This window comes from Nyctereutes procyonoides, unplaced genomic scaffold (genome assembly GCF_905146905.1).
Source record: "Nyctereutes procyonoides isolate TBG_1078 unplaced genomic scaffold, NYPRO_anot_genome, whole genome shotgun sequence".
Taxonomy (NCBI): Eukaryota; Metazoa; Chordata; class Mammalia; order Carnivora; family Canidae; genus Nyctereutes; species Nyctereutes procyonoides.
The window spans coordinates 35,989,546-36,013,489 of record NW_026575120.1 but is presented as its reverse complement, the minus strand read 5'-3'; the positions used below and the strand labels follow the sequence as shown (position 1 = coordinate 36,013,489).

General features: G+C 43.6%; 2 protein-coding genes and 1 pseudogene across 2 annotated transcripts; 2 read left to right on the top strand and 1 right to left on the bottom strand.

Annotated features, from left to right (window-relative positions):
* The first annotated feature begins 5,598 nt into the window (after positions 1-5,598).
* LOC129515770 (olfactory receptor-like protein OLF3) lies at positions 5,599-6,540 on the top strand. The gene has a single exon (XM_055334785.1). The coding sequence runs from the start codon at positions 5,599-5,601 to the stop codon at positions 6,538-6,540; it is 942 nt and encodes a 313-aa protein (XP_055190760.1).
* A 7,134-nt stretch (positions 6,541-13,674) lies between these two features.
* LOC129515769 (putative olfactory receptor 13C6) lies at positions 13,675-14,273 on the top strand (annotated as a pseudogene).
* An 8,385-nt stretch (positions 14,274-22,658) lies between these two features.
* On the bottom strand, positions 22,659-23,585 carry LOC129515698 (taste receptor type 2 member 41-like). Its single transcript, XM_055334723.1, has one exon. It carries the CDS (start codon positions 23,583-23,585, stop codon positions 22,659-22,661), a length of 927 nt encoding a protein of 308 aa, XP_055190698.1.
* Positions 23,586-23,944: the final 359 nt, after the last annotated feature.

The following is a 23,944-nucleotide window of genomic DNA, read 5'->3' as shown; positions in this document are numbered from 1 at the left end:
GAAAAGTAGGAAAGATGCATTTCCATCTTACCAGCAAGGAGATATTTTCCTCAGATGATCATACACTAGGTCATCTGGAAGATGGTACCCAAACGTTCTTTTCCTTTGTACGTGGCTCACCTACATCAGACCATAGTGAGTCTACCTTTGATGTGCATCACAAGGCCCACCTGGCAGGTGTCACTTTTTCTCTTCTCCTTCGTGGTGTCCTCAGACTCCTTTCTACTTTGCCATCCTCCTCAACTTTTGGGTACAGCTCTCAGACAGAAAGTCCCATCAGTTTTTCTTTCAATGGACCATAAATTTAGAACAGCTCCAGGTCCTTGGTGTCCTGAGCTTTGCTGTGTGATTTCCCCCAGTCTGTTGTCATTAGAGTGACAAATCTTCAAGATAATTAAACCATTATCTTGCTGATATTATTATAGAAAAATTCTAATGAAATACTTGGTAATAGCATCCCTGTTTTTTCTTCCTATCTTCTCAAAGACCCATGTTCTATTGCATGGAAATGGATAGGTAAATATTGGGAGTAAAACCCCATCCTGACCCATTGTTTTCTCTGCTCCTTCTACATAATTCCAGTAAAGAGCTTAAAACCTTGTGGAAGATGATCAAGAACCAGGATATCAAGCTTAGTGAAAGGTAAAAAAAAGGTAGAAAAACCTCCAGTGGTATGAAAATATGCAAAGGAAACAACTCAACAGAAATGTGATATTGGAGACCACTAAGGAGTGCATGGAAATATTTTCATGACTATGACCTTGGGATTTTTTGGTGGCTTCCAGGCCACAGACATGATGGTTTTTCTGTGCAGTCTTACCACTCCCTGGTCACTAAAACCAGGTGTGTGGAAAGAGGGGAGAAGGTGCACTCATCTACTTCCCTTAGAAAGGAGATCAGGCTCTGAGATTTTAGCACCTCTTCTGTTTCCCAATGAATCTCAATCCCTTTCCATCGACTCAGAGGAAATATTCCTGTCTCCTGACTCCTGCCAAAAGTCTCCAGCAATGCCATAGCCTTGGATAGCAGTGAAAAACCCAAAAGTCAAAGATGGGCTCATCAGTCTGGGAACTAGAAGGACAATTAAAAGTGGAGATAAAATGTTTTCAAAATGTTGATCCCACGGGGAACTCAGACAAGTGGGGAGCTGTGGTTGCGGGGAAGTAGCTTGGGGCAGGGGTGAATGAAGGAACACACCAAGAACAAGTAATTGCCCTCTGGGGATTCTTAACATTCTGAAAAGTTATCATCCTAGACTGAGAACGTAAAACCTCCATCCCCCAGAAGAGGACTCCTGCTTCGAGGCTTCCTGAGAAATATGCCACCTCCTCATCCAAAAGGAATTATGTGCATGAGATGAACACTGAGCCTTGGTGAGTCCCCCCCCCCCCCCCCAACAGGGAAGGCTGTGAGGAGGCAGTGAGAGAGTAGAGACCAAATTCCTGGGAACAGCCAGGACGGCCCTGGGATCCTCCCCTGCGTTTTTCTCACTATTATAGTTGGAGGCTCTTGATTCTTCCCATGACCCAGAAAATGCAGCTCATTGTTTTTGAGCCCCTCAACCGAGTCCTCCGGTCTTGGTCAGTCACCCAATCAACAGTATACACAGAAGTGCTCAGGAGAGACAGACACACATTCAAAACAGCGAAGAGTGGAAGGTCAAAAGGGATAAGTCTCTTTTCTTGGCCTCAAGACATTTGCATTATGTTGGAGATAAGAAGGAATGCAGAAAGAGCTGAGCTTAATTACTGTAAGAACCAAACATAGACATAAGCCTATCTTTTCTTGAAAAAGAAGGTGAATATTCTCAGTCATTAAGAAGCATAATCCTTAGGGAAACTAAGGTAGGTTTGTTAGGGGTCATCCCACTCTAGGAATTCCCTGGGTCCCGCTTTGGAAAGAATCTTTGACCCAAGTGGTTTTCCCATTTCTATCTCTAAGGCCCCCTTCCCTATTTCCTTAACTTCTCTTTTCAGGTCCATCTGATCCCTTTCAATGGCATCTCTCCAAATAGTTATGTGTGATATGAATGCTTTGATCCCCAAATCCAGTAGCCCATAATACCTTAGTGCCCACAGTCTCACTAGCTATGCATTCTTAGAGTAACCAAAGATTGAAGGACTTCTTTTCCCCTCTTTATTGCTTTAAACTATAGCTTACATATAGTCATGTATTGCACACCTTTAGAGCTGGAGAAATCTTGGTGTCTACCTAACGTGCTCATTCTGCAGATGAAGAAAATATGCCTCATAAAGGTAGTGGTTTAAAATGATATCTAGATGGTTTATTGATACAGGTTGAAACCCAGGTCTCTTTACTACCAATCTACATGTGCCTTAAACTGCATCTACTCTTTCAAGAAGCCAATTCGCTGGTTGTTTCTTCACTTTTACCTTATTATTTCTATATATGTGGCTGGTTATTTACATAGTCCAACACTATGTCTCCAGTTACCAGACATGGTAGCTTCCTTTGAAAACTCTGATAAGGTCATGATAACTCACCCTCTCTATCCTTCTGCCAGGCTGAATTCCTGGAGACGGAGACTAGGCTGAATGATCCCATCACCCATCACCTGCCACAGGAGCAGTCACTACTCAATGCTCAGTAAATATACACTAAGTCAAGCAAAGTGGAATGAAATTCTCTAATCCCCAAAAGCTGAGAGCAAGACCATCTATTAATAAAAATAGTTTATCACCATCTAAAAACAGCATCAAGGGTGCCTGGGTGGCTCAATCTGTTAAGTACCTGGTTTGGCTCAGGTCATGATCCCAGAGTCCTCGGATCGAGCCCCACACTGGGCTCCCAGCTCAGCCAACAGCCTGCTTCTCCCTCTCCATCTGCTACTCCCCTTGCTTGTGCTTTCCGTCAAGCAAACAAACAAAATCCTTTTTAAAAAATTAAAATAAAAACAGCACCAAAGTTTTATTGAAAAAAAAGGTATTGAGCTCATACTGCTTGTAGAGCATAGTACTACCCACTGGGTATAGACAAACTCTCCACCTTAATTCTTCGCTTATTGAAGCAGGGTCTCTATAATTAAGTTATTTAGGCAATAGGATTTATGGGAAAGGGGATTTACATTTATTTATAGGCTGTTAACTTTCTGGCCTCTATAGCACGTATTTGTACTGTTTCTTGTCTCCGACTCACTGGGCAGAACTTACTTCAGTGAAATTGACTTGCTTATTATTAAACATAATGATAATAATAACAGAGCCACTTATGCTTACCTAGTGCTTTACAAAGCACATTCGTGTTCATTTCTTCATCTGATCTTACTCAAAATATTACGAGGTAGACATTATTATTATCCCCACATTTCAAATGAAGAAATCGAGGCTCAGGGAGTCCAAGCAACTAGTCCGGGGTGCATAGCAGGCTAATGGAAGAGGAGAATTAGAACTTGGATCCCTTGACTTCTCATTCAAAGCTTTTCCCACTTGCTACACAGTGTTTCTCTCCACAGCAAGACAGCTGCTGGGCCTCCAATCTGAGATCCCTCAGGTGCCTCCCTCCCTGGTCCACATCCTCCCACCACCTCCCTCCCACCCCTCACTACCAGTCTCAGTAAGAGCTGAGACTGTGCCATCCAGACTTAAGCCTGGTTCCACCTTGCTTCCCGGGGAGATGGGACACCTGGGCCGACCACCTTACTCCTGTTCCTTGGCTTCCTCATCTATGAGATGAAATGGGTGGGTATGTGATCTCCATGGCTCCTTTCACTTCTCACCTGCTTGATTTTCTTACATGGTAACAGGGCTCTTCTGAAGGGAATCTGGATCCATGGCAGCGACTCTGAGGGGAGAATTCTGGATGCTTGGCAGCCTACAGATCATATAGATCGGAGTGGAGTTACTTCCTCTGGCTGATACCAGAACCCTGCTCGAGACGCATCCAAAGGCTCCCTGGGGCAGTGTTCAAAACCCAGCCACCAGCCATCATCCTCTGGCCTCAGTCCTGGGTCTCCAACCCTGAGCCTCTAAAGCCAGTTTCTATTTCTAGCTTCCGCAGGGACGACCAGGGCTGCAGGGAAGGTGGGGGATGTCTCCTCCACCCTGGTTCTCTGCTCACTCCCAGGCCACTGTGCTCAGCCAGAAGAACTTTCAATCAGATTATGCTTTTCACTTCTATTGTATTTATTTCTGTGGCTGCACTCGGGCTTTCTTAACGCTGATGTATTCCTTTTGTCCTTTGTTTGGCTGTCTCATTTGATTGTCACAGATTTTTACCAAGATCCACTTTTAAAGGTTCTTATTTGAATCTGTTACCCTGATTTTCTAAACACAAATTCCTAACATTGAGAGGCATTACATGCTAGAAGCTGGTTGAAAGCATGGTGCCTCAGATACTCAATAAATATTTTTTTAAGATTTAAAAAAAAAAACTTTTTTTTATTCATGAGAGACACAGAGAGAGAGGCAGAGACACAGGCAGAAGGAGAAGCAGGTTCCTCGTGGGGAACCGGATTTGAGACTCGATCTCAGGACTCCAGGATCACGCTCTAAGCTGAAGGCAGATGCTCAACAAATGAGCCACCCAGGTGTCCCTCCTCAGTAAATATTTTTAATAAATGAGTTAATTAGTTTATTAACTGTTTTAAGAGCAGGAAATACACCTTGACATGTTTCTATTAAGAAAAACTGGTGGCATTTAATTCTATTTTTATACTGGGTTGGTCAACGTGTTGGAAGGGAGATAGATAATCCAACACAATCCTAGCTGAGAGGGGAGAATTCATTCCCTCTGAAAGATTCAGCGGATTTCACTCAGTTCATAATCAGTAGAATATGATTCTTGGTTTCCAAAAGCCCTCGTTACATTATTTTGTTAATCATTTTATTTAAACATCTAAATAAATGTTGGCAATTTACTATATAAATTACACATTATTGAGAAGTAAGACATAACCAGTGGTAATTTAATTACAGCCACAAATTTAATTAAACAACTAGTAACCCTGTTCTCCTTCAAAGCACTTAGCACAATTATACTTAATTAATTTTTGTAATTATTAATTTAATCTTGGTGTCCCTAATTAAATTATAAGAACCAAGAAAGCAGGACTCACGCTTCTTTCTTGTTCACAGACAGATGCCTGATGTCTAGCACAGACCCCGGCACACACAAGGGGCTGAACAGATGCTGGCTTAAAACTAGACAGGAATTTCTTCCCTATCTTCCACTTCCCTCCTTTTCCAATTTCCAAACTTTCTTCCTTAGTTTTTCTTTGTTAATTTTCTTTTTTGTCTTTCCTTCATCCCTTTCTCCATCACTTTTCCTCTCTCTTTCCTTCTACAGTGAATGATTACCTCCTATGTAATGGTAGCTGTGCTGGATCCTAGCCACAAAAGGATGACCAGAACAGGGACTTAATCCTTGAGAATCTCACAATCTAGTTGAGGACCCAGTTGTCCCTTCCTCCAGCACTTTCCCTGCATTCTCCCCAAGCATCGAGGTTAAGGAACCTGACGGTAGGTATCCCTGTTGCGGCTTCAGTTCCAGCTCATGGCCTAATCCCCGACTCCTAAGGTGGGACCTTCACTTACCCCTGTCTGCCTTTGCCCCCTCCTGGCAGCCTGACCCACCTGCTCCATGAGGAGGGACAACCTGACCTGGGAGAGTGAATTTGTCCTCCTGGGGCTCTCCAGCGACAGGCGGACCCAGGTTGGATTCTTTGTCCTATTTGGGGCCGCCTACCTGCTGACTCTGCTGGGCAACGGGCTCATCATCCTCCTGATAGGACTGGATGCACGACTGCACCTGCCCATGTACTTCTTCCTCTGCAACCTCTCGGTGGTGGACATTTGCTACACCTCTAGCGGGGTCCCCCAGATGCTGGTGCACTTCCTCCTGGAGAAGAAGACCATCTCCTTCATCCGATGTGGGGCCCAGCTCTTCTTCTCGCTGGCCCTAGGGGGTACCGAGTTCCTGCTGCTGGCTGCTATGGCCTACGACCGCTACGTGGCTGTCTGTGACCCCCTGCGCTATGTGGCAGTGATGAGCCCAAGGTGCTGTGCTGGGCTGGCCGCTGTCTCTTGGCTCGTAGGCCTGGTGAACTCTGTGGTGGAGACGGTGGTCACCATGCGCCTGCCCACCTGTGGGCACCACGTGCTCAACCACGTGGCCTGTGAGACTCTGGCATTGGTCCGCCTGGCCTGCGTGGACATCACCCTCAACCAGGTGTTCATCGTGGCCTCCAGTGTGGTGGTGCTGCTGCTGCCCTGCTGCCTGGTCTCACTGTCCTATGCCTACATTGTGGCTGCCATTCTGCGGATCCACTCCACCGGGGGACGTCGCAAAGCCTTCGGGACCTGTGCGTCCCACCTCACAGTGGTCTCCATGTCTTACGGGATGGCCCTGGTTACCTACATGCAGCCCCGCTCCACGGCCTCTGCCCAGCAGGACAAGGTGGTGGTGCTCTTTTATGCCGTGGTGACCCCCATGCTGAATCCACTCATCTACAGTCTGCGCAACCAGGAGATGAAGGCTGCTCTGAGTCGAGTTCTGATGAGGAGTCCTGAATCAAAACTTTAGGATGCCACTTTGTCATTAGAGGCCTCACTCTGAAGGCCAAGGACCTTGGGGTGTGCCCTCTGGCATGATGGATGCACGAGTCTGTGCATGTGCCTGTGCACGGGTGTGCATGTGCGTGCTGTAAGGGAGTGGGTAGGGGGATCACAATCTGCATTACTTTCTTTTTAGGTAATAGGGAAATGGTTTGTATTCCTGGACTCTGTTTTTGGTCTCTGACTTATTCTAAAAATGGGAATTCCAATTTATAAATACATACACCCTACGGAAAACGAAGTGGAAAAAGAATAAAAAGATACCACAGCATATACGAATTAATTAGAAAGGAAGATCAAATCAAAAGCCAGGGCAGGGCACAAAAAAAGAAAGTATATTTCCTTCTAAAATCTACAACCATATATCTCAGCTTTTCTGCAACCAGCGAGAAGAGGGACGAGACGAGGGAGCTGTAATTTACAGAATTCACTGTGCCCAAGGGACCAAACAGGCATTAGGCCAAAGGTGCAAAGGTCACCCATGTGACTCACACATGGCCCAGCCCAGCTCAGTAGGGTGGGGAGTTCACACAGGGACGTGGAGCCAGATTCAGGGTAAAGAACCCCACAACCCTAACAAGCAGGACTGGACCGTGCGTGACTCATGTGAGCATCACTCTGCATGCCTCCGTGCTCTCAGACTTGCAAGTGGTGGCAAATGGCTGGCCAGGAAGTCAAGCGTTCGGAACCTCAAACACATAGTTTCTACATAATCAGGTCTAAGGATATACTCTTCTGAAAAGAGAGATGTATTCAGAGTGCACACTTGATCTATCATGCCACACCCCGGCGGAGGTGAGCCAGGCGAGCCACTCAGCAAGGAAAGAATCTGTTTCCAAGCTTGTTCTATTCTAGTAACACACAATGAGTGACTGAGCGTTAAACATTCTAACCCAGAAAGCAAAACAGCAATAATTTCGTCCAGAAAAAGATTTAAAATAACATTTACAAATTAAAATAAAACATCTCTTACCTAAATATTGCAGATATCTGGTTGGTCGTACCCGTAAACAAACAAAAAACCATAAATTGAGAACAATTCAAACTTCTCATCGATCTGCTGAGAAAAGGCCAAAAGGTTACAGAGTAGGAAATGGAGTGCCTTTGTATTTCTTTATTATTATAACTTTTTTAATTCCTTAAATATTTATTTTTCTAATGATAAATTTATTTTTTATTGGTGTTCAATTTGCCAACATATAGAATAACACCCAGTGCTCATCCCGTCAAGTGCTCCCCTCAGTGCCCGCCACCCAGTCACCCCAGCCCCCGCCCACCTCCCCTTCCATCCCCCCTAGTTCATTTCCCAGAGTTAGGAGTCTTCCATAATCCATCGAAAGATGAATGGATAAAGAAGATGTGGTTTATTATAACTTTTTAAAATGGGCTCTACACCCGCTGTGGAGCCCAACGTGGGGCTTAAACTCATGACCCTGAGATCGAGACCTGAGCTGAGATCAGGAGTCAGACACTTAATCCACTAAGCTACCCAGGTGTCCCCGAAATACCTTCCTAAATCCTTACTAAAACTTTTTGTTTAAGTGAGATAAAATTCATATAACATTGGTTTCATGATTTTTACCATTTTAATGTGTACATTTCAGGGGCGCTTAGTATATATTCACCATGTTGTTCAAACTTATGTCTATTTAGTTCCAAAACATTATCATCACCCCACAAGGGCACCTCATACCCTTTAAGCAGTCCCACCCCACCCCTCCCTCCACCCAGGTCTTGGCAGCCCCAGATCTGCTTTTTGCCTTTATGGATTTGCCTACCCTAGATTCTTAACAGAAATGGAATCATACAAATGTGACCTTCTGTGTCTGGCTTCTTTCACTTAGCATAATGTTTTTGTAGCACATGGCAGTGGTGCATTCCATTTTTATGGCTGGATCATATTCCATGATATGAAAACAAACATATTTCCTTACCCATTCATCAGGTAGGAGATGTTTGCATTCTTTCTAACTATTGGCTGCTGTGAGTAGTGCTATTATAAATGTTCATGTACATATTTTTTAAAGATTTTATTAGTTTATTCACGAGAGATACAGAGAGAGGCAGAGACACAGGCAGAGAGAGACGCAGGCTCCTTGTGGGGAGTCTGATACGGGACTTGATCCCTGGACCCACTGATCACGACCCGAGCCTAAGGTAGACGCTTAACCACTGAACCACCCAGACGTCCCCCTGTGCATGTTTTTGTATGAAAACCTGTTTTCAATCCTTTAGGGTATATATCTTGGAGTCAAATTGCTGGATCACATGGTAATTCTATGTTTAACTTTTTGAGGACCTACCGAAGTGCTGTCCATCACAGCTGAACCACCCACCCACCCACGAAGGGTTCCAACTTCTCCACATCCTCCCAACATTTGGCTTTTGTTTCTTTGATGGCAGCCATCTCAGTATGTAGGAAATTATATCCCACCCTGGTTTTGATTTTCATGTCCCTAATGACAAATGACGCTGAGCATCTTTCCATGGGCTTGTTGGCCATTTGTACATCTTCTTTGGAGAAATGTCCAGCAAAACTTTTTTTTTCATTTTTTATTTAAGACTTCGTCTGCTTCTTTCCCCTTCCTTGAATGTCAGCTCCCTCCCTCCTTCAGCCCTGCTCACCTCCTTCTCCCCTACCACCACCACCGCCCTTCATTGGCCATCCTCCCTCCCTGCTCCCACTCCCACGTGAGGCACTTAGCCCGATCTCCAGTCAAAATGTTTTAATTCTCCTTCCCTCACTATTAAGTTCTCTCCCCACAAATCAACAAAATTATCTTTTGTTTTCTCTAATGCCTCCATGTTTCAGTGTTGGCCTGGTCTTTGCCCAGTGTTTGCATTTGCACAGCAAAGAAACCTCAGTTCTTTCTCTTTAGTAAGTGTGGAAGAACAAATCACAAGCTCTTATAATTTAATATGTTTTCTTTATCTTCATCACGTATCTATGGAACATCTAGCATTGAGCCGTGTGATATGCTAGTACACCTTCTGACGTAACCAAAGTACAAAATGATCAGCGAGATCACTGAATGAGCAAACTTGTGTAGGGGGATCTTTTTTATAAAACCTATTAAAGCTTGGAAGGTGTCAACTAAAGACGAGGATATTGCTTTTTTTACTGGTTGAGCTATAATGCTTCATTAAATTACAATATAGAAGGGACAGTAGGGGATCCCTGGGTGGCGCAGCGGTTTGGTGCTTGCCTTTGGCCCAGGGCGCGATCCTGGAGACCCGGGATCGAATCCCACGTCGGGCTCCCGGTGCATGGAACCTGCTTCTCCCTCTGCCTGTGTCTCTGCCTCTCTCTCTCTCTCTCTCTCTCTCTCTCTGTGACTATCGTAAATAAATAAAAATTAAAAAAATTAATTTAGAAGGGACAGTAATCTACTGAGCCATCTTTCAATCATTATAATGAAAACATACCTATGTATATAAAATAATACTCATATTCTATTGTTTATGGCAGGAGTGCAAACATCTAGTTTATATGAAGAAGACACTAATTCATTAAGTTACAGGTTAGGAAAAAGGACAGCAGGTCCAAAATATTTTCCTACTTACACTACTGTTTAACTTTTAGAATTTAAAAGGAATTGGGGTGCGGGGCACCTGGGTGGCTCAGTCAGTGAAGTGTCCGACTCTTGATTTTGGCTCAGGTCACAATCTCAGCGTCATGAGATCAAGCCCTGTGTTGGGCTCTGTGCTGAGCAAAAAGCCTGCTTAGGACTCTCTCTCTCTCTCTCTCTCTGCTCCGACCCCCCCACACACAACCCTCACTCATGTGTGTTCTCTCTCTCTCTCTCTAAAAAGTAAAAATAAAAATAAAGAAAAGAAAAAGAATTCTTGGCCCTTATCCCTTTAAAGAGAGATTCAGCTTATTTGAAGGACACTTAGCAATCAGGAGGAAAAAAACTAGACCCTCAAGAGACCCTTCTGAGTGGAGTATTATTGAGGTGTTATTACAGAGCGGACTCTGAATAATCAATAATCTCATCAATAAGAAAGTTCTATACTAGATGAGAGGGGATCCTGAGCTCCTAGAGGAGAGGGTAAAGTTTAAGGAAACCGCTCTTTACTATTTGTTCATTCGGTCAGTCTGTCCAGCAACTCTATATGCCAACCTCTGCTGGACATGAGAAAGGGGTACAGTAAAAAGAGAAAACACTCTCTATACCCTTCAAGCAGGTAGTTTGTTAGAAGTCATAAAAGGAAAGTGAAAAGGTAAGGCTTATTGGAGGGTTTTTTTTTTCTCATTCTACCCCCTGGCTGCAGAGAAAGTTGAGAGTCCAGGTGTGTGGGCTCCCTACTCTCACTGAACTCCAGGGCGGATGTCTCCCTTTTGCAGATGAAACAGAAGGAAGTCAGCTGCTCTAATGAACGCACCACCAGTCTAGTCTGCTGGCCTCTCCAAACTGCTCTTCAGACAGTTTCCCTGCATTACTTTGTGGCAATTCAAAGTCCCCCCTGGAGCAACATCCCATACACTACACCTTTCCTGACATCACCACCTCCTCCATAAGTCAGACCTGTCCCACACATCGTCCTGGGGGGATGCTGCTCCCCACTAGCAGCTATGACATACTCTGTGTGCTCCAAGTGATAATACAACATGATGTAGCAGGGAGAACAAGGGAGAATACCAGATCCAGTCCAGTTCTGCTCCTAGCTCGTGGAACCACTTCGTGCATTCACTTCTGCTCCCGGAGCCTCAGTTTCCTCATTTTGTGAAACGACAAAGTTGAAATGACAATCTTGAAAGTCCTCCCAGGTTTTTTTTTTGTTTTGTTTTGTTTTTTGTTTTTTGTTTTTTTTTTTTGTTTTATTTCTGTGTTCTTATTTAGCATTTTATTCTCTTCCATGGTGAGAACTTCAGTTGCTGTTCTGGGCACTCAGGAGCCACATTTGGAGAGTAAAATTTGGCTACTTACTGCACTGATGAAAGAAATAGTTTTTGTGAAAATCTGGGGTTCCACCTCAAGTGTGAGGCTCTGAAAATCAGCGGGGTACCCTGCCAAAGCCAATCTCTATTTTTAGTATTTCCTACAGTGACACCTTCTAGCCATAGGACTGAAAGGAGGAAGAGTGGGTTCCAACTGGCTAGAGAGAGGGGGTGGTGTCTAGCAGCTTTGCCCTCCTCACCCGCATCCAGCTGTGAGCCTCATCTTCACACCTGGTTAGGAAGACTTGCTTGAATTGTTTTCATCTCCATTTCATTGGATTCTACGGCCCATCTCTCATATCTTTAATACAAATCCTTCTCATTTAGATACTGCTGTAAAGTTTATGAGGGTTTTTTTCACACATTATCTTACTTGATTATTTACTACCTCCTCCCTGACCCTAAGATACTCTGAAACATTGTGTTTGGACAAGATCTAAGAAATCGAGACTACAGGAAAACCCAACACACACCAGAAAAACAAGATATCAAGGATCATTTTCTCACTGATTTAGTCGAATTTGAGGCAAATCATTTAAACTCTCTTGGCCTCAACTTGTTCAAACAAAGAATGAGAAGCTTAGCCCAAAAGATCTTTCCTCACAGAAACTCTTTGAGATTTATCTCAAAATATTTTCCTCTCCCAAAAAGAACATGTCCTGAATCTTCAAAAATAAGATGAAAAGGTTCCACCTAAAGCAGTGGTTCTCAATCTTAGCTTCCTATTTTAATTGTTTGGGAAACGTTAAAAGTTACAAATATACTAATATCTGTGTTTCACTCACCCAAGATTGTGACTTAATTGCTCTGGAGTATGGTCTGGGCTTCTGGAGTCTTCAGAGTGTGCCACGTGATTCTTCTGTGTAGCTACTACAGCAGGCACTGCTCTGGTGTCCACCATGGGTCATGAGGGATTTTCATAGGCAAATCCTACTATCTAGACTTTTTCCTTCCATATCAAGCTTCCCCAGTGGGCATCCAGATGGACTTTTCCAGCAGTCGGACTCTTCTCCACATCCCTGTGGTCTCTCCTTATTCCTAAACTAGCCAAAAGCACTATCTCCTCCCCTGAAGTTGCAAAGACACATAATGTGAGTACGGCAATGCAGCTAGGGGGAGTTGCTATCAACAGACAAAGACTATAAAATTGCTCAATTTTACGACGGGAAAATATGACATGTTTTCCTTTGATAGAGGCTAAAGACCAGCAAAGTAAACAGGGAGGCGTTCCAAGGGCAAACCTGTCTCTGCTATGACAGAAAGATTTACACATGGCAAAGCTCAAAGGGTTTCAGAGGCACTCCCTTACTGACTTCATCCGTGGGCACCATAAGGTTCCAAACGCTCTCACTGCAACTACGTGATGTATGCATTCATCTTTTATAAATCACTTACTTTGCCATTCAAATAAATGTCAGCATTTCACCAAGGAAATAGCATAATCACAAGAAGTTGGGACATAATTATAGTTAATATAATGCTCTACAATGAGGCCCTGATCTTATCAACCCAAGAATAAGCCTGATTAATCAGCACACTGAGAACCAAGTGAGCGATTTTCTCAGTCACTGACCCAGCCTGGCTTATGGGAGAGACAGGAAGAACCACGAGCTCCAGCGTGAGTAGCAATGACAAGGAGGAAGTCCAGAACACAAGTCCTACATCTTAGGATCAGAGAATAATCCTCAAAGCCACTACTTTAAACTTTTTTTTTTTAATTTGTGTACTCAAAAAATTTTATTGTGAAACAATTCTTAGAAATCTTTGAATAAAAAGAAAAATCACATGGGCACCTGGGTGGGTCAGTCATGTGAGCATTCAACTCTTGATTAAGGCTCAAGTCATGATCTCAGTGTCATGAGATCAAGCCCCGGGAGCGACTCCACACTGAGCGTGGAGCCTGCTTAAGATTCTCTCTCTCCCTTTCCCCCCAAGCCACAGGCGCTCTCTCTGTGTCTCCCTCTGAAAAAAAAGAAAAGAAAAATCGCAAAAGGTCCCTGATTTCAAGAAGCTCAGAGTCTAATGGAAAAAAAAAAAAAAAACATAGAAATTCTTGCAGTCTTGCTTAAGGTCCTTTGTTTAGGCCCAGACTATGAATTCTGATTGATTCTGGCCTCTCTAAACTACCTCCTCCTGCCAACAGCCTAGCCCACCTGCTGCATGAAGAGTGATAACCTGACCTGGGAAAGTGAGTTTGTCCTCCTGGGGCTCTCCATGACAGGCAGGCCCAGGCTGGATTCTTTGTCCTATTTGGGGCTGCCTACCTGCTGATCCTGCTGGGCAATGGGCTCATCATCCTCCTGACCGGACTGGATGCACGACTGCACCTGCCCATGTACTTCTTCCTCTGCAACCTCTTGGTGTTGGATGTCTGATACACTTCTAGGGGGTTCCTCAGATGCTGGTACACTTTCTCCTGGAGAAGAAGACCATCTTCTTCATCTGATGTGGGATCCAGCTCTTCTTCTCACTGGCCCTGAGGGATACCAAGATCCTGCTGCTGGCTCCTATGGCCTGTGACCGCTACATGACTGCCTGTGACCCCTTGCATTATGTGACAGCAGTCTCTTGGCTTATAAGCCTAGTGAATTTTGTGGTGTAGACACTGGTCATCATGCACCTGCCCACCTGTGGGCACGTGTGCTGAACCACATGGCCTGTGTGGATGTCACACACACCATGTTGTAATGGTGGGCTCCAGGGTAGTGGTGCTACTGGTGCACAGAGCTGAATGCTGGCTAGGAACCCAGTTGTGTTAATAGAGAACTACAGACAAACTCAGAAGTAGAAAGAGAAGGCTGCTTCCTAAGGACAGTGAAGCTGGTACTAAGTCTTTCTTAGTACTTAATACTAAGGATTAAGTATTAGTACAACTGTGCACATTGTGTGGTATGTATGTGTCCATGTGTGAAAAATGCACTCTTTGTTTTTGAAGACATATATAGATAATGACTTAAGTTCTGAAATCTTCTTTGTAGCTCTGGCCCAGGCTCCTCAAGATTCAAAAACAGTTTAAATTAATCAGAAATGTCAAACAGTTGTTGACTGGGTGAGCGTTAGCATAATCCTCACAACCACATTCACCGCTGCCCTAAATGTCAACTTGGCCTCTGCAGTCAATCACCAAATACCACATTTAATGAACACCTCTTCCTTGCCCTGCCTGAAGCCCTTGCTCACCACAGTTATCATACCAACATCCTCCTCCCAAGTGCTGGGAGCAATAAGGACCTGGAACACCATTCAGATCTCAGAAAGAAATATCAATCAGTAAATATATTTGTGTGCCATACACCACACCAGGTGCTGCAAGAGACATACAAAGTCTGGGAGATCCTTCCCACAACCTGAAGACTAGAAAGATAAGAGATAAGTGGGACAAAGAAAGAAAGAAAGAAAAGAAGAAGAAGAAGGAGGAGGAGAAGGAGAAGAAAAGAAGAAGAAAGAAAGAAAGAAAGAAAGAAAGAAAGAAAGAAAGAAAGAAAGAAAGACTGCAACATAATCCTACAATGCAAAAAATACAATAAGGGAATATTTGGTTAATTACCAAATACAAGATAGAGATTAAAAACCCCACAGAACTCATAAAATTCTCCCATGAAGGGGAAAAATCTGGATGGTTTGCAAAAGCATTAAAGGGGAGGAAAAAATTAAACTGGACCATGGAAAATGGGCAAATTTGGACAGTTGAGGGAGTCAAGAGAGACGTGTTCATTCCGGGGGCGGGGGGAATGACACAAATGAAGTGAGGAGGTAGAAAAAACGGAGTTGTGTCTGGGAAAGAGTGAGCAAACCAGTTTGGTTAGAGCCAAGACTTCATTCTGAGGAGTTATGAGGCGGAAATAAGGCTGCAAAGAGGGGATGGGCTTGGTAGGGCTGTGAAGACTCGGTCAAGGAATTTACTTTAGAGGCCCTGGCAAGACAGCAGAGTTTTTGATTTAGGGACTAACACACCTGATAGGTGTCCAGAAGCTGTCCTCTTCCTCTGCCCCAGGCCTGTTGGACCAACTGAGGCAAAAACCAATAGCACAGACTTTTTCTTCTTTTAGTCCAACAAACTCTATTCCATGCTTAACTAGAGGGAGTTAAGTGAAACAACTATTTATCATTCAACTTCCTCTAATTAGGGTGGACTTCGTAGAGTGGGTAGATGAGGTTTCAAAAACCAAAAGAGTTGGGAAGAATGTAGACCAGAAATTATTTAAAACATAAGGAAATGTTAAAAGTAAAAGTGAACAGATCTTGAAATAGAGATTGAACAGAGGGTATAACTGTAAAGTGCCTTCTACTTTCCTCTTTTTTTTTTAATGAAAAGATAACCATTCCATCTGAGTAACACTCTGAAGACTGAGTAAAAATAAACAGTTTACCTAGCGTTTTTGTGAGCGTCACCTCTGATAACAACCTTGTTGTTTCTGATCTCATGCCATATCTCAGGAGGCAATCCTCTGGTTAGACAGGTCCCATCCTGGTTAAGGAGGGATTTGGAGTCTGCTTTTTTATTTATTTTTTTTAAGATTTTATTTATTTATTCATAGGAAAAGAGGCAGAGACACAGGCAGAGGGAGAAGCAGGCTCCACGCAGGGAGCCCGATGCGGGACTCGATCCCGGGTCTCCAGGATCACACCCCAGGCTGCAGGCGGCGCCAAACCGCTGCACCACCAGGGCTGCCCTGGAGTCTGCTTTTTTAATACTGATTCACAAAATGGGTCTGAGTCTCAACAAAGGCATTAGGCTGGCACAGCCTTCATACTTTTTTTTTCCACCCCATGGGGAATAAACCAATGCATGAAGCCTAGGAGAGAAAAACTCAAACTACATTAGGAGAGGATTTCTAGAGCCACTCAGAAGATAAATGAGGGAGTAAATAAATGAGCATGAGGGACCATCGTTCTGTGACCATTCTGAACAGATCTGGGAATTTCCATGGCAGGGGATCCTGATGGCAAGACCTCCTTGCTTTGCCAGCAGAGCACAAATGCAGCCTCTTTTATCTAGAACAAAAATCTCCCCCCTACAGCACTCTTGGCTTCACATAATCACACAACCAAGATACCACTAGAGACCAGGGTTCTCAGCCTGGAACTTACTGATAGGTTTTCAGGCCTACAAGCACCTGGAATTGTGTGTTTAACCGTCATCTCATCCACAATGTTATCACCTCCTGAGAAATTTGTAGTGATATGCTCATTTGTATGACTAGACAGTTTGCCCCTGGCTCCCTGCAAGACTGTAAACACCATGGCAGTAGAAATGACGTCTGTAATGCTCACCGCTTTATCCTCAGCATGGGGCACTGTCTATAGGTAGGCACCCCAAAAATATCTGCTAATCAAATACATCCTCAAACAATCTGCGGCCCTCTAAAAGGTTAACATATCCTGACTTATGTATTGCTTTGGATTATGTTTTTAAATCTTGCAAAATTTCTTTTATGAAACCTTTAGCAGTGAGCTGTGATATTTGCCACAGGTCGATAAGATAGGGGTTTCAGCTAAGCCTTCCCGACACCACAGAGCTGGATCAATAGGAAATGCTACCAGAAGAGTGCTGTGGAAGCCTAGCACATGGTCCAAAGTCCACCAATCAATCTGATTTCCCATTGATTTAATCTCCAATTTATTTTTCTTAGTCTTTTCACTTCTTTTCTCATTAGAACAGCTCAATATAGCAACATTATAACTCATAACACGGAACAAAGTTTAAAGATAACAGCTAGATAACTCCATTCCCCTTTATGTCTTCAACAACAACAAAAAAATAAAACAAAACTCTTGTCTCTTTTTTTGTCTCCCTTAGCTGATGTCAAAAGCTATTTAAGTGCTAAGCAAAATAAGTCAGTCAGAGAAAGACAAATACCATATGATTTCACTATGTGGAATTTAAGAAACAAAACAAATGAACAGGGGCCCATGGGTGGTTCAGTCAGTTAAGCATCCAACTTTGATTTCAGCTCAGGTCTCGATCTCAGGGTCATGAGTTCAAGCCCTGCATTGGAGTTTGAAAAATAACTTTTTTTTTTTTAATGAACAAAGGGTGAGGGAAGACACAAACTAAGAAACAGAATCTTAATTACAGAGAACAAACTGATGGTCCACCAGAGGTGGGTGGGGGATGGGAGAAAGAGGTAATGGGCATCAAGGAGGATATTTGCTGTGATGAGCACCAGGTAATGTATGAAAGTGTGGAATCACTATATCATACACCCAAAACTAATATTACACTGTATGTTAACTAACTGGAATTTAAATAAAAACTAAAATAAAAAGTTGCATAAGTAAACTAATCTCTGAGAGTCACTGCCCCTTAGTGAGTCTCCAGTGGCCCCCTTCAGCATCAAAATCCTTTCTCAATGATTTCTTACCCACCACAAGTGGTTTTTTCTTTATCTCACTCATATCAAGCCTATTGGCCTGATTTAACAGTTGAAAAAAATTGAAAGAATGGGAAAAAAACAAGAGATGTCAAAGAAAGAAAAAAAAAAAACACTAGTCTTTCCTGGTGACTAGAAAGGTCCTTGCCATACTCGAGTTTCTCTACTTTTTTCATACTAATGCAGATACAGAAAATAATAATAATAATTTTTCAAATATTAGCTATGCAATACTATAATAATTATTAACCAGTTACAATGAACACTAATGTGTCATGCAAATACATTACCTACTTCAATCTTTGCAATTACTTGTTATCACCTCAGGCAATATGCCAGGAAACTAAGGCATAAAGGGTCAATTATACATAGGCATTCACATTACATCATGTAAAAAAAATCTGTATTTTAAAACATTAAATCACTACTGAAAGTAATGAAATCTTAAATAAACGGAGAAGCATACCATATTCTTGAACAGAAAGGCTCAACATCACAGATCTGTATGTTTCCTTATGCTGAATTATACATTAGCAGTATCCAATTTAATTTTCCTAAAAAGAAATTTTTGTTTGGGACCAGATACTATTATTTTTAAAATAATAGCCATGAAAATTAGAAAAGAAGATTAATGAAGACTAGTTTACTAGTCATTCAAATATCATAAACCTAAAATAGTCAAAATGCTGTGGTGGTGGCACACATGATTATAGCAAGATAGTAAAACAGAAGAGAAAGTGTAAAAATAAGCCAATATGCATAGGGATTTGGTAATGATAAAAAGTAGCTTTTAAATAAGCAGAGAAAAGGGATCCCTGGGTGGCTCAGCGGTTTAGCGCCTGCCTTTGGCCCAGGGCGCAATCCTGGAGTCCCAGGATCGAGTCCCACGTCGGGCTCCTGGCATGGAGCCTGCTTCTCCCTCTGCCTGTGTCTCTGCCTCTCTCTCCTCTCTCTATGACTATCATGAATAAATAATAAAAAAAATTTCAAAAATAAATAAATAAATAAGCAGAGAAAAAATATATATAATAAAAAGTGTTAAAGCAAAAAAAAAAAGTGTTAAAGCAACAAGCAAATCATTTGGAAAAAAAATAGAATTCATCCACATAGGATATCTTATATCAGAATACATTCCACAAAGACCAAGTATTTAAATAAAAAAATGAAAGCATAAAAATGCTAGAAGAAACTAAAAGGCAGGTTTTTTTTTTATGATATCAAAGTGAGGAATGCCTTTAAACTATGAGACAAAATCCAAGCAGTCATTATTGTTTTAAATAAACACAGCAATAAATAAGTACAGCAAAAAACAAAAGCAAAAACAAAAAAAACAAAAAAATCTGCATGGCAAAAAATATATTATAAAAGTAAAATGCAAAAACACGCGGAGGGTAAGGTGGGAGGCAGATACAATGCAAAAGGGTAACGTGAAGGACTTCTTTTGGGATGATAGAACAGTTCTGTTCCTCGATTATGGCTAAATGAATCTGCACATGGGATAGAATTGCATCAAATCACATATACACACGAATCCAGGTTTGAAAGAAGAGGGAAAACTGCATACACTCTTCTTAGCAGCAATGCACCTGTGTCAGTGCATTGCTGCATCGACCCAGTGTCCAGATCATACTATGGCAATGCAAGATGCCACCCCTGAAGGAAGCCGGGTGAAGGGGACCTAGGGCTCTGTACTATTCTTACAACTTCCTGGGAGTCTATAATTGCTTCAAAACAAAAAGGTTTTGGGGTACCTGGGTGGGCCTGTCGGTTAAGCATCTACCTTCAGCTCAGGTCATGATCTCAGGGTCCTGGAATGGAGCCTGACATCAGGCTCCCTGCTTGGCACACAGTCTGCTTCTCCCTCTGCCCTTCCCCCCAACTGTGCTTGGTCTCTCTCTCTCTCTCTCTCTCCTCCTCTCTCTCAAAGAAATAAATGATTAAATAAAATCTCAAAATAAAAAAAGTTTTAAAATTAATATTGGTATCAAGAAAAATTAAAATGAAAGCCACTGAGGGTGGGGGAGTGTTTTGCCTCTTGTATCAAAAACAAAGAGCTCTGGCAGCCCGGGTGGCTCAGCAGTTTAGCGCCTGCCTTCAGCCCAGGGCCTGATCCTGAAGACCCAGGATCGAGTCCCACATCAGGCTCCCTGCGTGGAGCCTGCTTCTCCCTCTGCCTGTGTCTCTGCCTCTTGTCCTCTTTGTGTCTCTCATGAATAAATAAAATCTTAAAAACAACAACAACAACAACAAAGAGTTGATTTCTCTAAAATATAAAGAGCTCCCGTAAGCCAATAAGACAAAAAAGCAAAAATTCAAATCTAAAATTAAGCGAAGATATAGACTGCTTACAGAAAATAAACACACAAATGACTCTAAACATAAAATAATAAACCTTACTCAAAATTGGAATCACGCAAATGACAACTCTACTAATAGGCCATTTTTTACCTAACAGATCGGCAAAAAAGGAAGTGTGAAAATAAGTGCACTCATAAATTGCTGATGGGGAAGTAAATTGATCCAAACCTATAGAGGACAGTATCTGTCAAAATTAGAAATGCACATGCCACTTGACCCAGTAATCCCATTTCATGGAATTTATCCTACAGTTAACTGGCACATGTGCAAGATTACTTACGTAGGAGATTCATTCAACATTGCAACATTGTCATAATAGGGAAAGACAGGAAGCAACTTAAATGACCACAAACTAGTGACCATTTAAAGACATTGTGGTGCATCTATGTCAAAACAAAAACAAAAACAAAAAAACGGTAAACCCCAAAGTGAGGAAATGCTACGTGTTCCCACAATGTGAAGATCTCCAAGATAATTATTAAGTAGAAAGGGCAAGGAGCAGAGCAGCATGCATACTGTGCAGCCGTCTGTGTAGAAGGAGACTAGGAGAACATAGTTAATAAGTTAGTTAGTTAGTTAGTTAGTTAGTTAGTTAGTTAGTTAGTTACTAGTATGGAATACATAAGTAAGCTGGTTGACTGGTTTGGTAGTTTGATATTAGTGGCTTTCTGCTATAGAATGAAATATCTCAAGGACAGACATAAAACTATTAAGAGTGCCTCAGAGGGGAAAAGTAGGAGAGAGATTTTTTTTAACATACACTCTTCAGTACATTTTGAATTTTTAACCATGCAAATATATTACCTATTAAAAATACATGTTTAGAGTAAAAATATAGAATAATCTGCATCTGCACAAAGATTTTAGTCCATGAGTGTACTTCTACTCGGCAGCATATACAACTTGTTTTCACTCTCAGAGAACATTAAAATTTGTCCCTGCCAGGAATCCAGTTGGGAGTTAAGACTCGGAAATTTGCACACTGGCGTCTTTGAGCAAAAATTCTTAAGCCTGCCTTCGAGGCACCCAACTCTAAATAGAATTTTTTTTTCCGAAATTACTTCTAGAAATGTTTGTATAGTAATTGGAGCAAACTATTTGAAAACAATATTTAAACATAAGATTTAATGGGGTGATTCCTGAAACAAAAGGAGGTTAAACAGTTTTGGGACACAAACTAAGTGAAACTCTTGAGTCTTCGTTTTTCAGAACTAAAAGTACATGCTTATTCAGTCGACATGGGACTTTGTGACTTTTGCTTGAGGAGAAACAAAAAAAGTTCCAGAGGCAATTTGGAAATGGGGAAAATCGCAATGTGAGATTCTAAAGGAAGAATAAACATGGAATAAGTCTGGCTGCCACTGAGACCTCAGAGGGGCGAAAACCGAATGCAGAACAATGGAAAAAATCATGAGAAAAGAGATGGGTTGGTGTCGAGAAACCTTCCAGCGGTTTTCACAAAATTAAAATCAAATTCTCCAAGGGTGGCGAGAACGAAAGAATCTCCACGGAAGGGAGGGCTCCTCTAGACATCACTGTGGGCCACAACTACGGTCCTCTGGGGCTCCCATGGCAACCATCACATTATGCTCAGGAGGGATGCTCCTTCCCCATCCACACCCTAGCTCAGCCATAAGCACATTTTCTCTTCATTCCCTGGGAGGCTGTTGAGATCACATGTACTGTTAATCAAGAATTTTTGTTTTTAAGATTTTATTTATTGATTTGAGAGAGAGAGTAAGAGAGAGAACACAAGCCAGGGGAGCTGCGGAGGGAGAGGGAGACGGAGGCTCCCCCTGCTGAGCAGGGAGCCCGACTCGGGGCTTCATCGTGGGACTCAGGATCATGACCTGGGTCAAAGGCAGACACTAATTGACTGAGCCAACCAGGCGCCCCTAATCAAGACTTTTTGAACTTTTTTTTTTTTAAGATTTTATTTATCCATTCATGAGAGACCCAGAGAGAGAGGCAGAGACACAGGCAGAGGGAGAAGCAGGCTCCATGCAGGGAGCCCGATGTGGGGACTGGATCCCCGGTCTCCAGGATCATGCCCTGGGCCCAAGGTGGTACTAAACCGCTGAGCCACCCGGGCCGCCCCAAGACTTTTTTAACTTAAAGCTGCCGTGGAATGGAGGGGATACAAAACGGACAGTAGACTAAATTTTACATTCTGAATTTCTGGACAATACTGGCTCTCTGAGCCCCAGGGGGCCCGATTTACCAGTGTCCCAAGGAAGGAGTCTCACTCAGAGCATCTCCAGATTTGACTCCCCCTCCACTCCCCAAGGTGGGGAGCCCAGAGTCGAATCCAATGGGTATCTCTCTGCCCATGAAGCTATTTCTGCGTCCGTGGGCACTGGCTCTGTCATCGTCCCCGAGTCCCCTCTGGGGGTCTGGATGGGACCATGCCACCTAGGCCAGCTGGGAGCCCCTGACCAACAGAAGTAGCTGCCTGCACCCCCCTCGGAGCCGGAGGTTGCTGAGGATGAGGATATAGGGATGGACAGAGGTGCACAGGTAGATTAAAATCTGCCAGGGCCAGTACCAGTCACTCTGCGAGCAGAAGAAACCCGCAGCATCGATGACCAGGGACGCAAAGGACAGAGCATACAGAATGAGGAAGGAGACGAGGGACTTCAGGGCCCTGGTGTGAGCCTGGCTGCTGGGGTCCTGCAGGCCGTGGCCGCCGCGCCGCATCCTCCCCCTGTGTCGCCTCAGGGAATTAATCAACAGTGCGATGGACACCAGGAAGACGGAGCAAGGCACTGACAAGGTGATGAATTTCAGGGGCAAGAAATAGTGAATTTCCAGCCTCCTGCTCCACTGCTGGAAGGTCATGTTCCCGGGGTATTTTCTGATTAGGAATCCTTGATACACGGCATGGTTTCCCCAAAAGAAGAGCAGGGTGACGAGGAAGGAGATCAGGAGGGAAGCCCCGAGGAGCCAGGGCACCGAGCCTGGGAGCCGCCACCTCAGCCAGAGGAAGGTGGGGTGGGTGAAGCTGGCGATCTTCATGCAGAAGAGGACGCTGAGCCAAGAGCCGAACCAGAAGGTGGCCGAGTTCAGGAAGTCCCAGTGGAGGCCAAAGAATTGCCGAGCCAGGCCCGTGCTGTACTCCTCCAGGTGGAGGTAGTAGTAAAAGTTGTTCATCATCCCAACGCACTGCAGGCAGAAGCGGGAGGCGCCCAGGCTAAGGAGGATCACGTCGGAGGGGAGCAGCCTCCCCCGCCGCATCCTCTCTCTGCTCAGCACCAGCACGATGAAGCCGTTGGCCAGGATCCCCAGGACACACAGCAGGACAAAGAGCAGCATGAAGCAGGCGGAGACGGCGGGCTGCATTTTGGCCTCTCCGCTCTCCCCACCACTCTGAGCCTTTGTCTTGGCCCCTGGCCTCCTCCCTACCCCCACCCACGGCCCCCCTTTGGATCTTTCCCTGGGGATGTGAGAAGACCGATGTCTTCCTCTACATCTGAACCAGAGCCCACTTAGAAGGCAGATGCTTGGGCTCCAGGGGACACGAGAGCTCAGTTCAGTGAGGATGCAAATTCCCCGCGGGTTCGGTTACCACGAGGCACACCGACTGCCCCTGATTTGCCTGTTCCGCTTTTGCCTGCATGCTACCATCGTTAGCATCAATGTAGAGGGTTTTTCCGCGTCTCTGACTGAGTTCCAGCCTTCTGATTCCCCCTCAAGCCCTA

Bases quoted from the DNA above. Each gene is read 5' to 3' on its own strand.
- LOC129515770 (XM_055334785.1), top strand. From the start codon at position 5,599: ATGAGGAGGGACAACCTGACCTGGGAGAGTGAATTTGTCCTCCTGGGG.
- LOC129515698 (XM_055334723.1), bottom strand. From the start codon at position 23,585: ATGCAGCCCGCCGTCTCCGCCTGCTTCATGCTGCTCTTTGTCCTGCTG.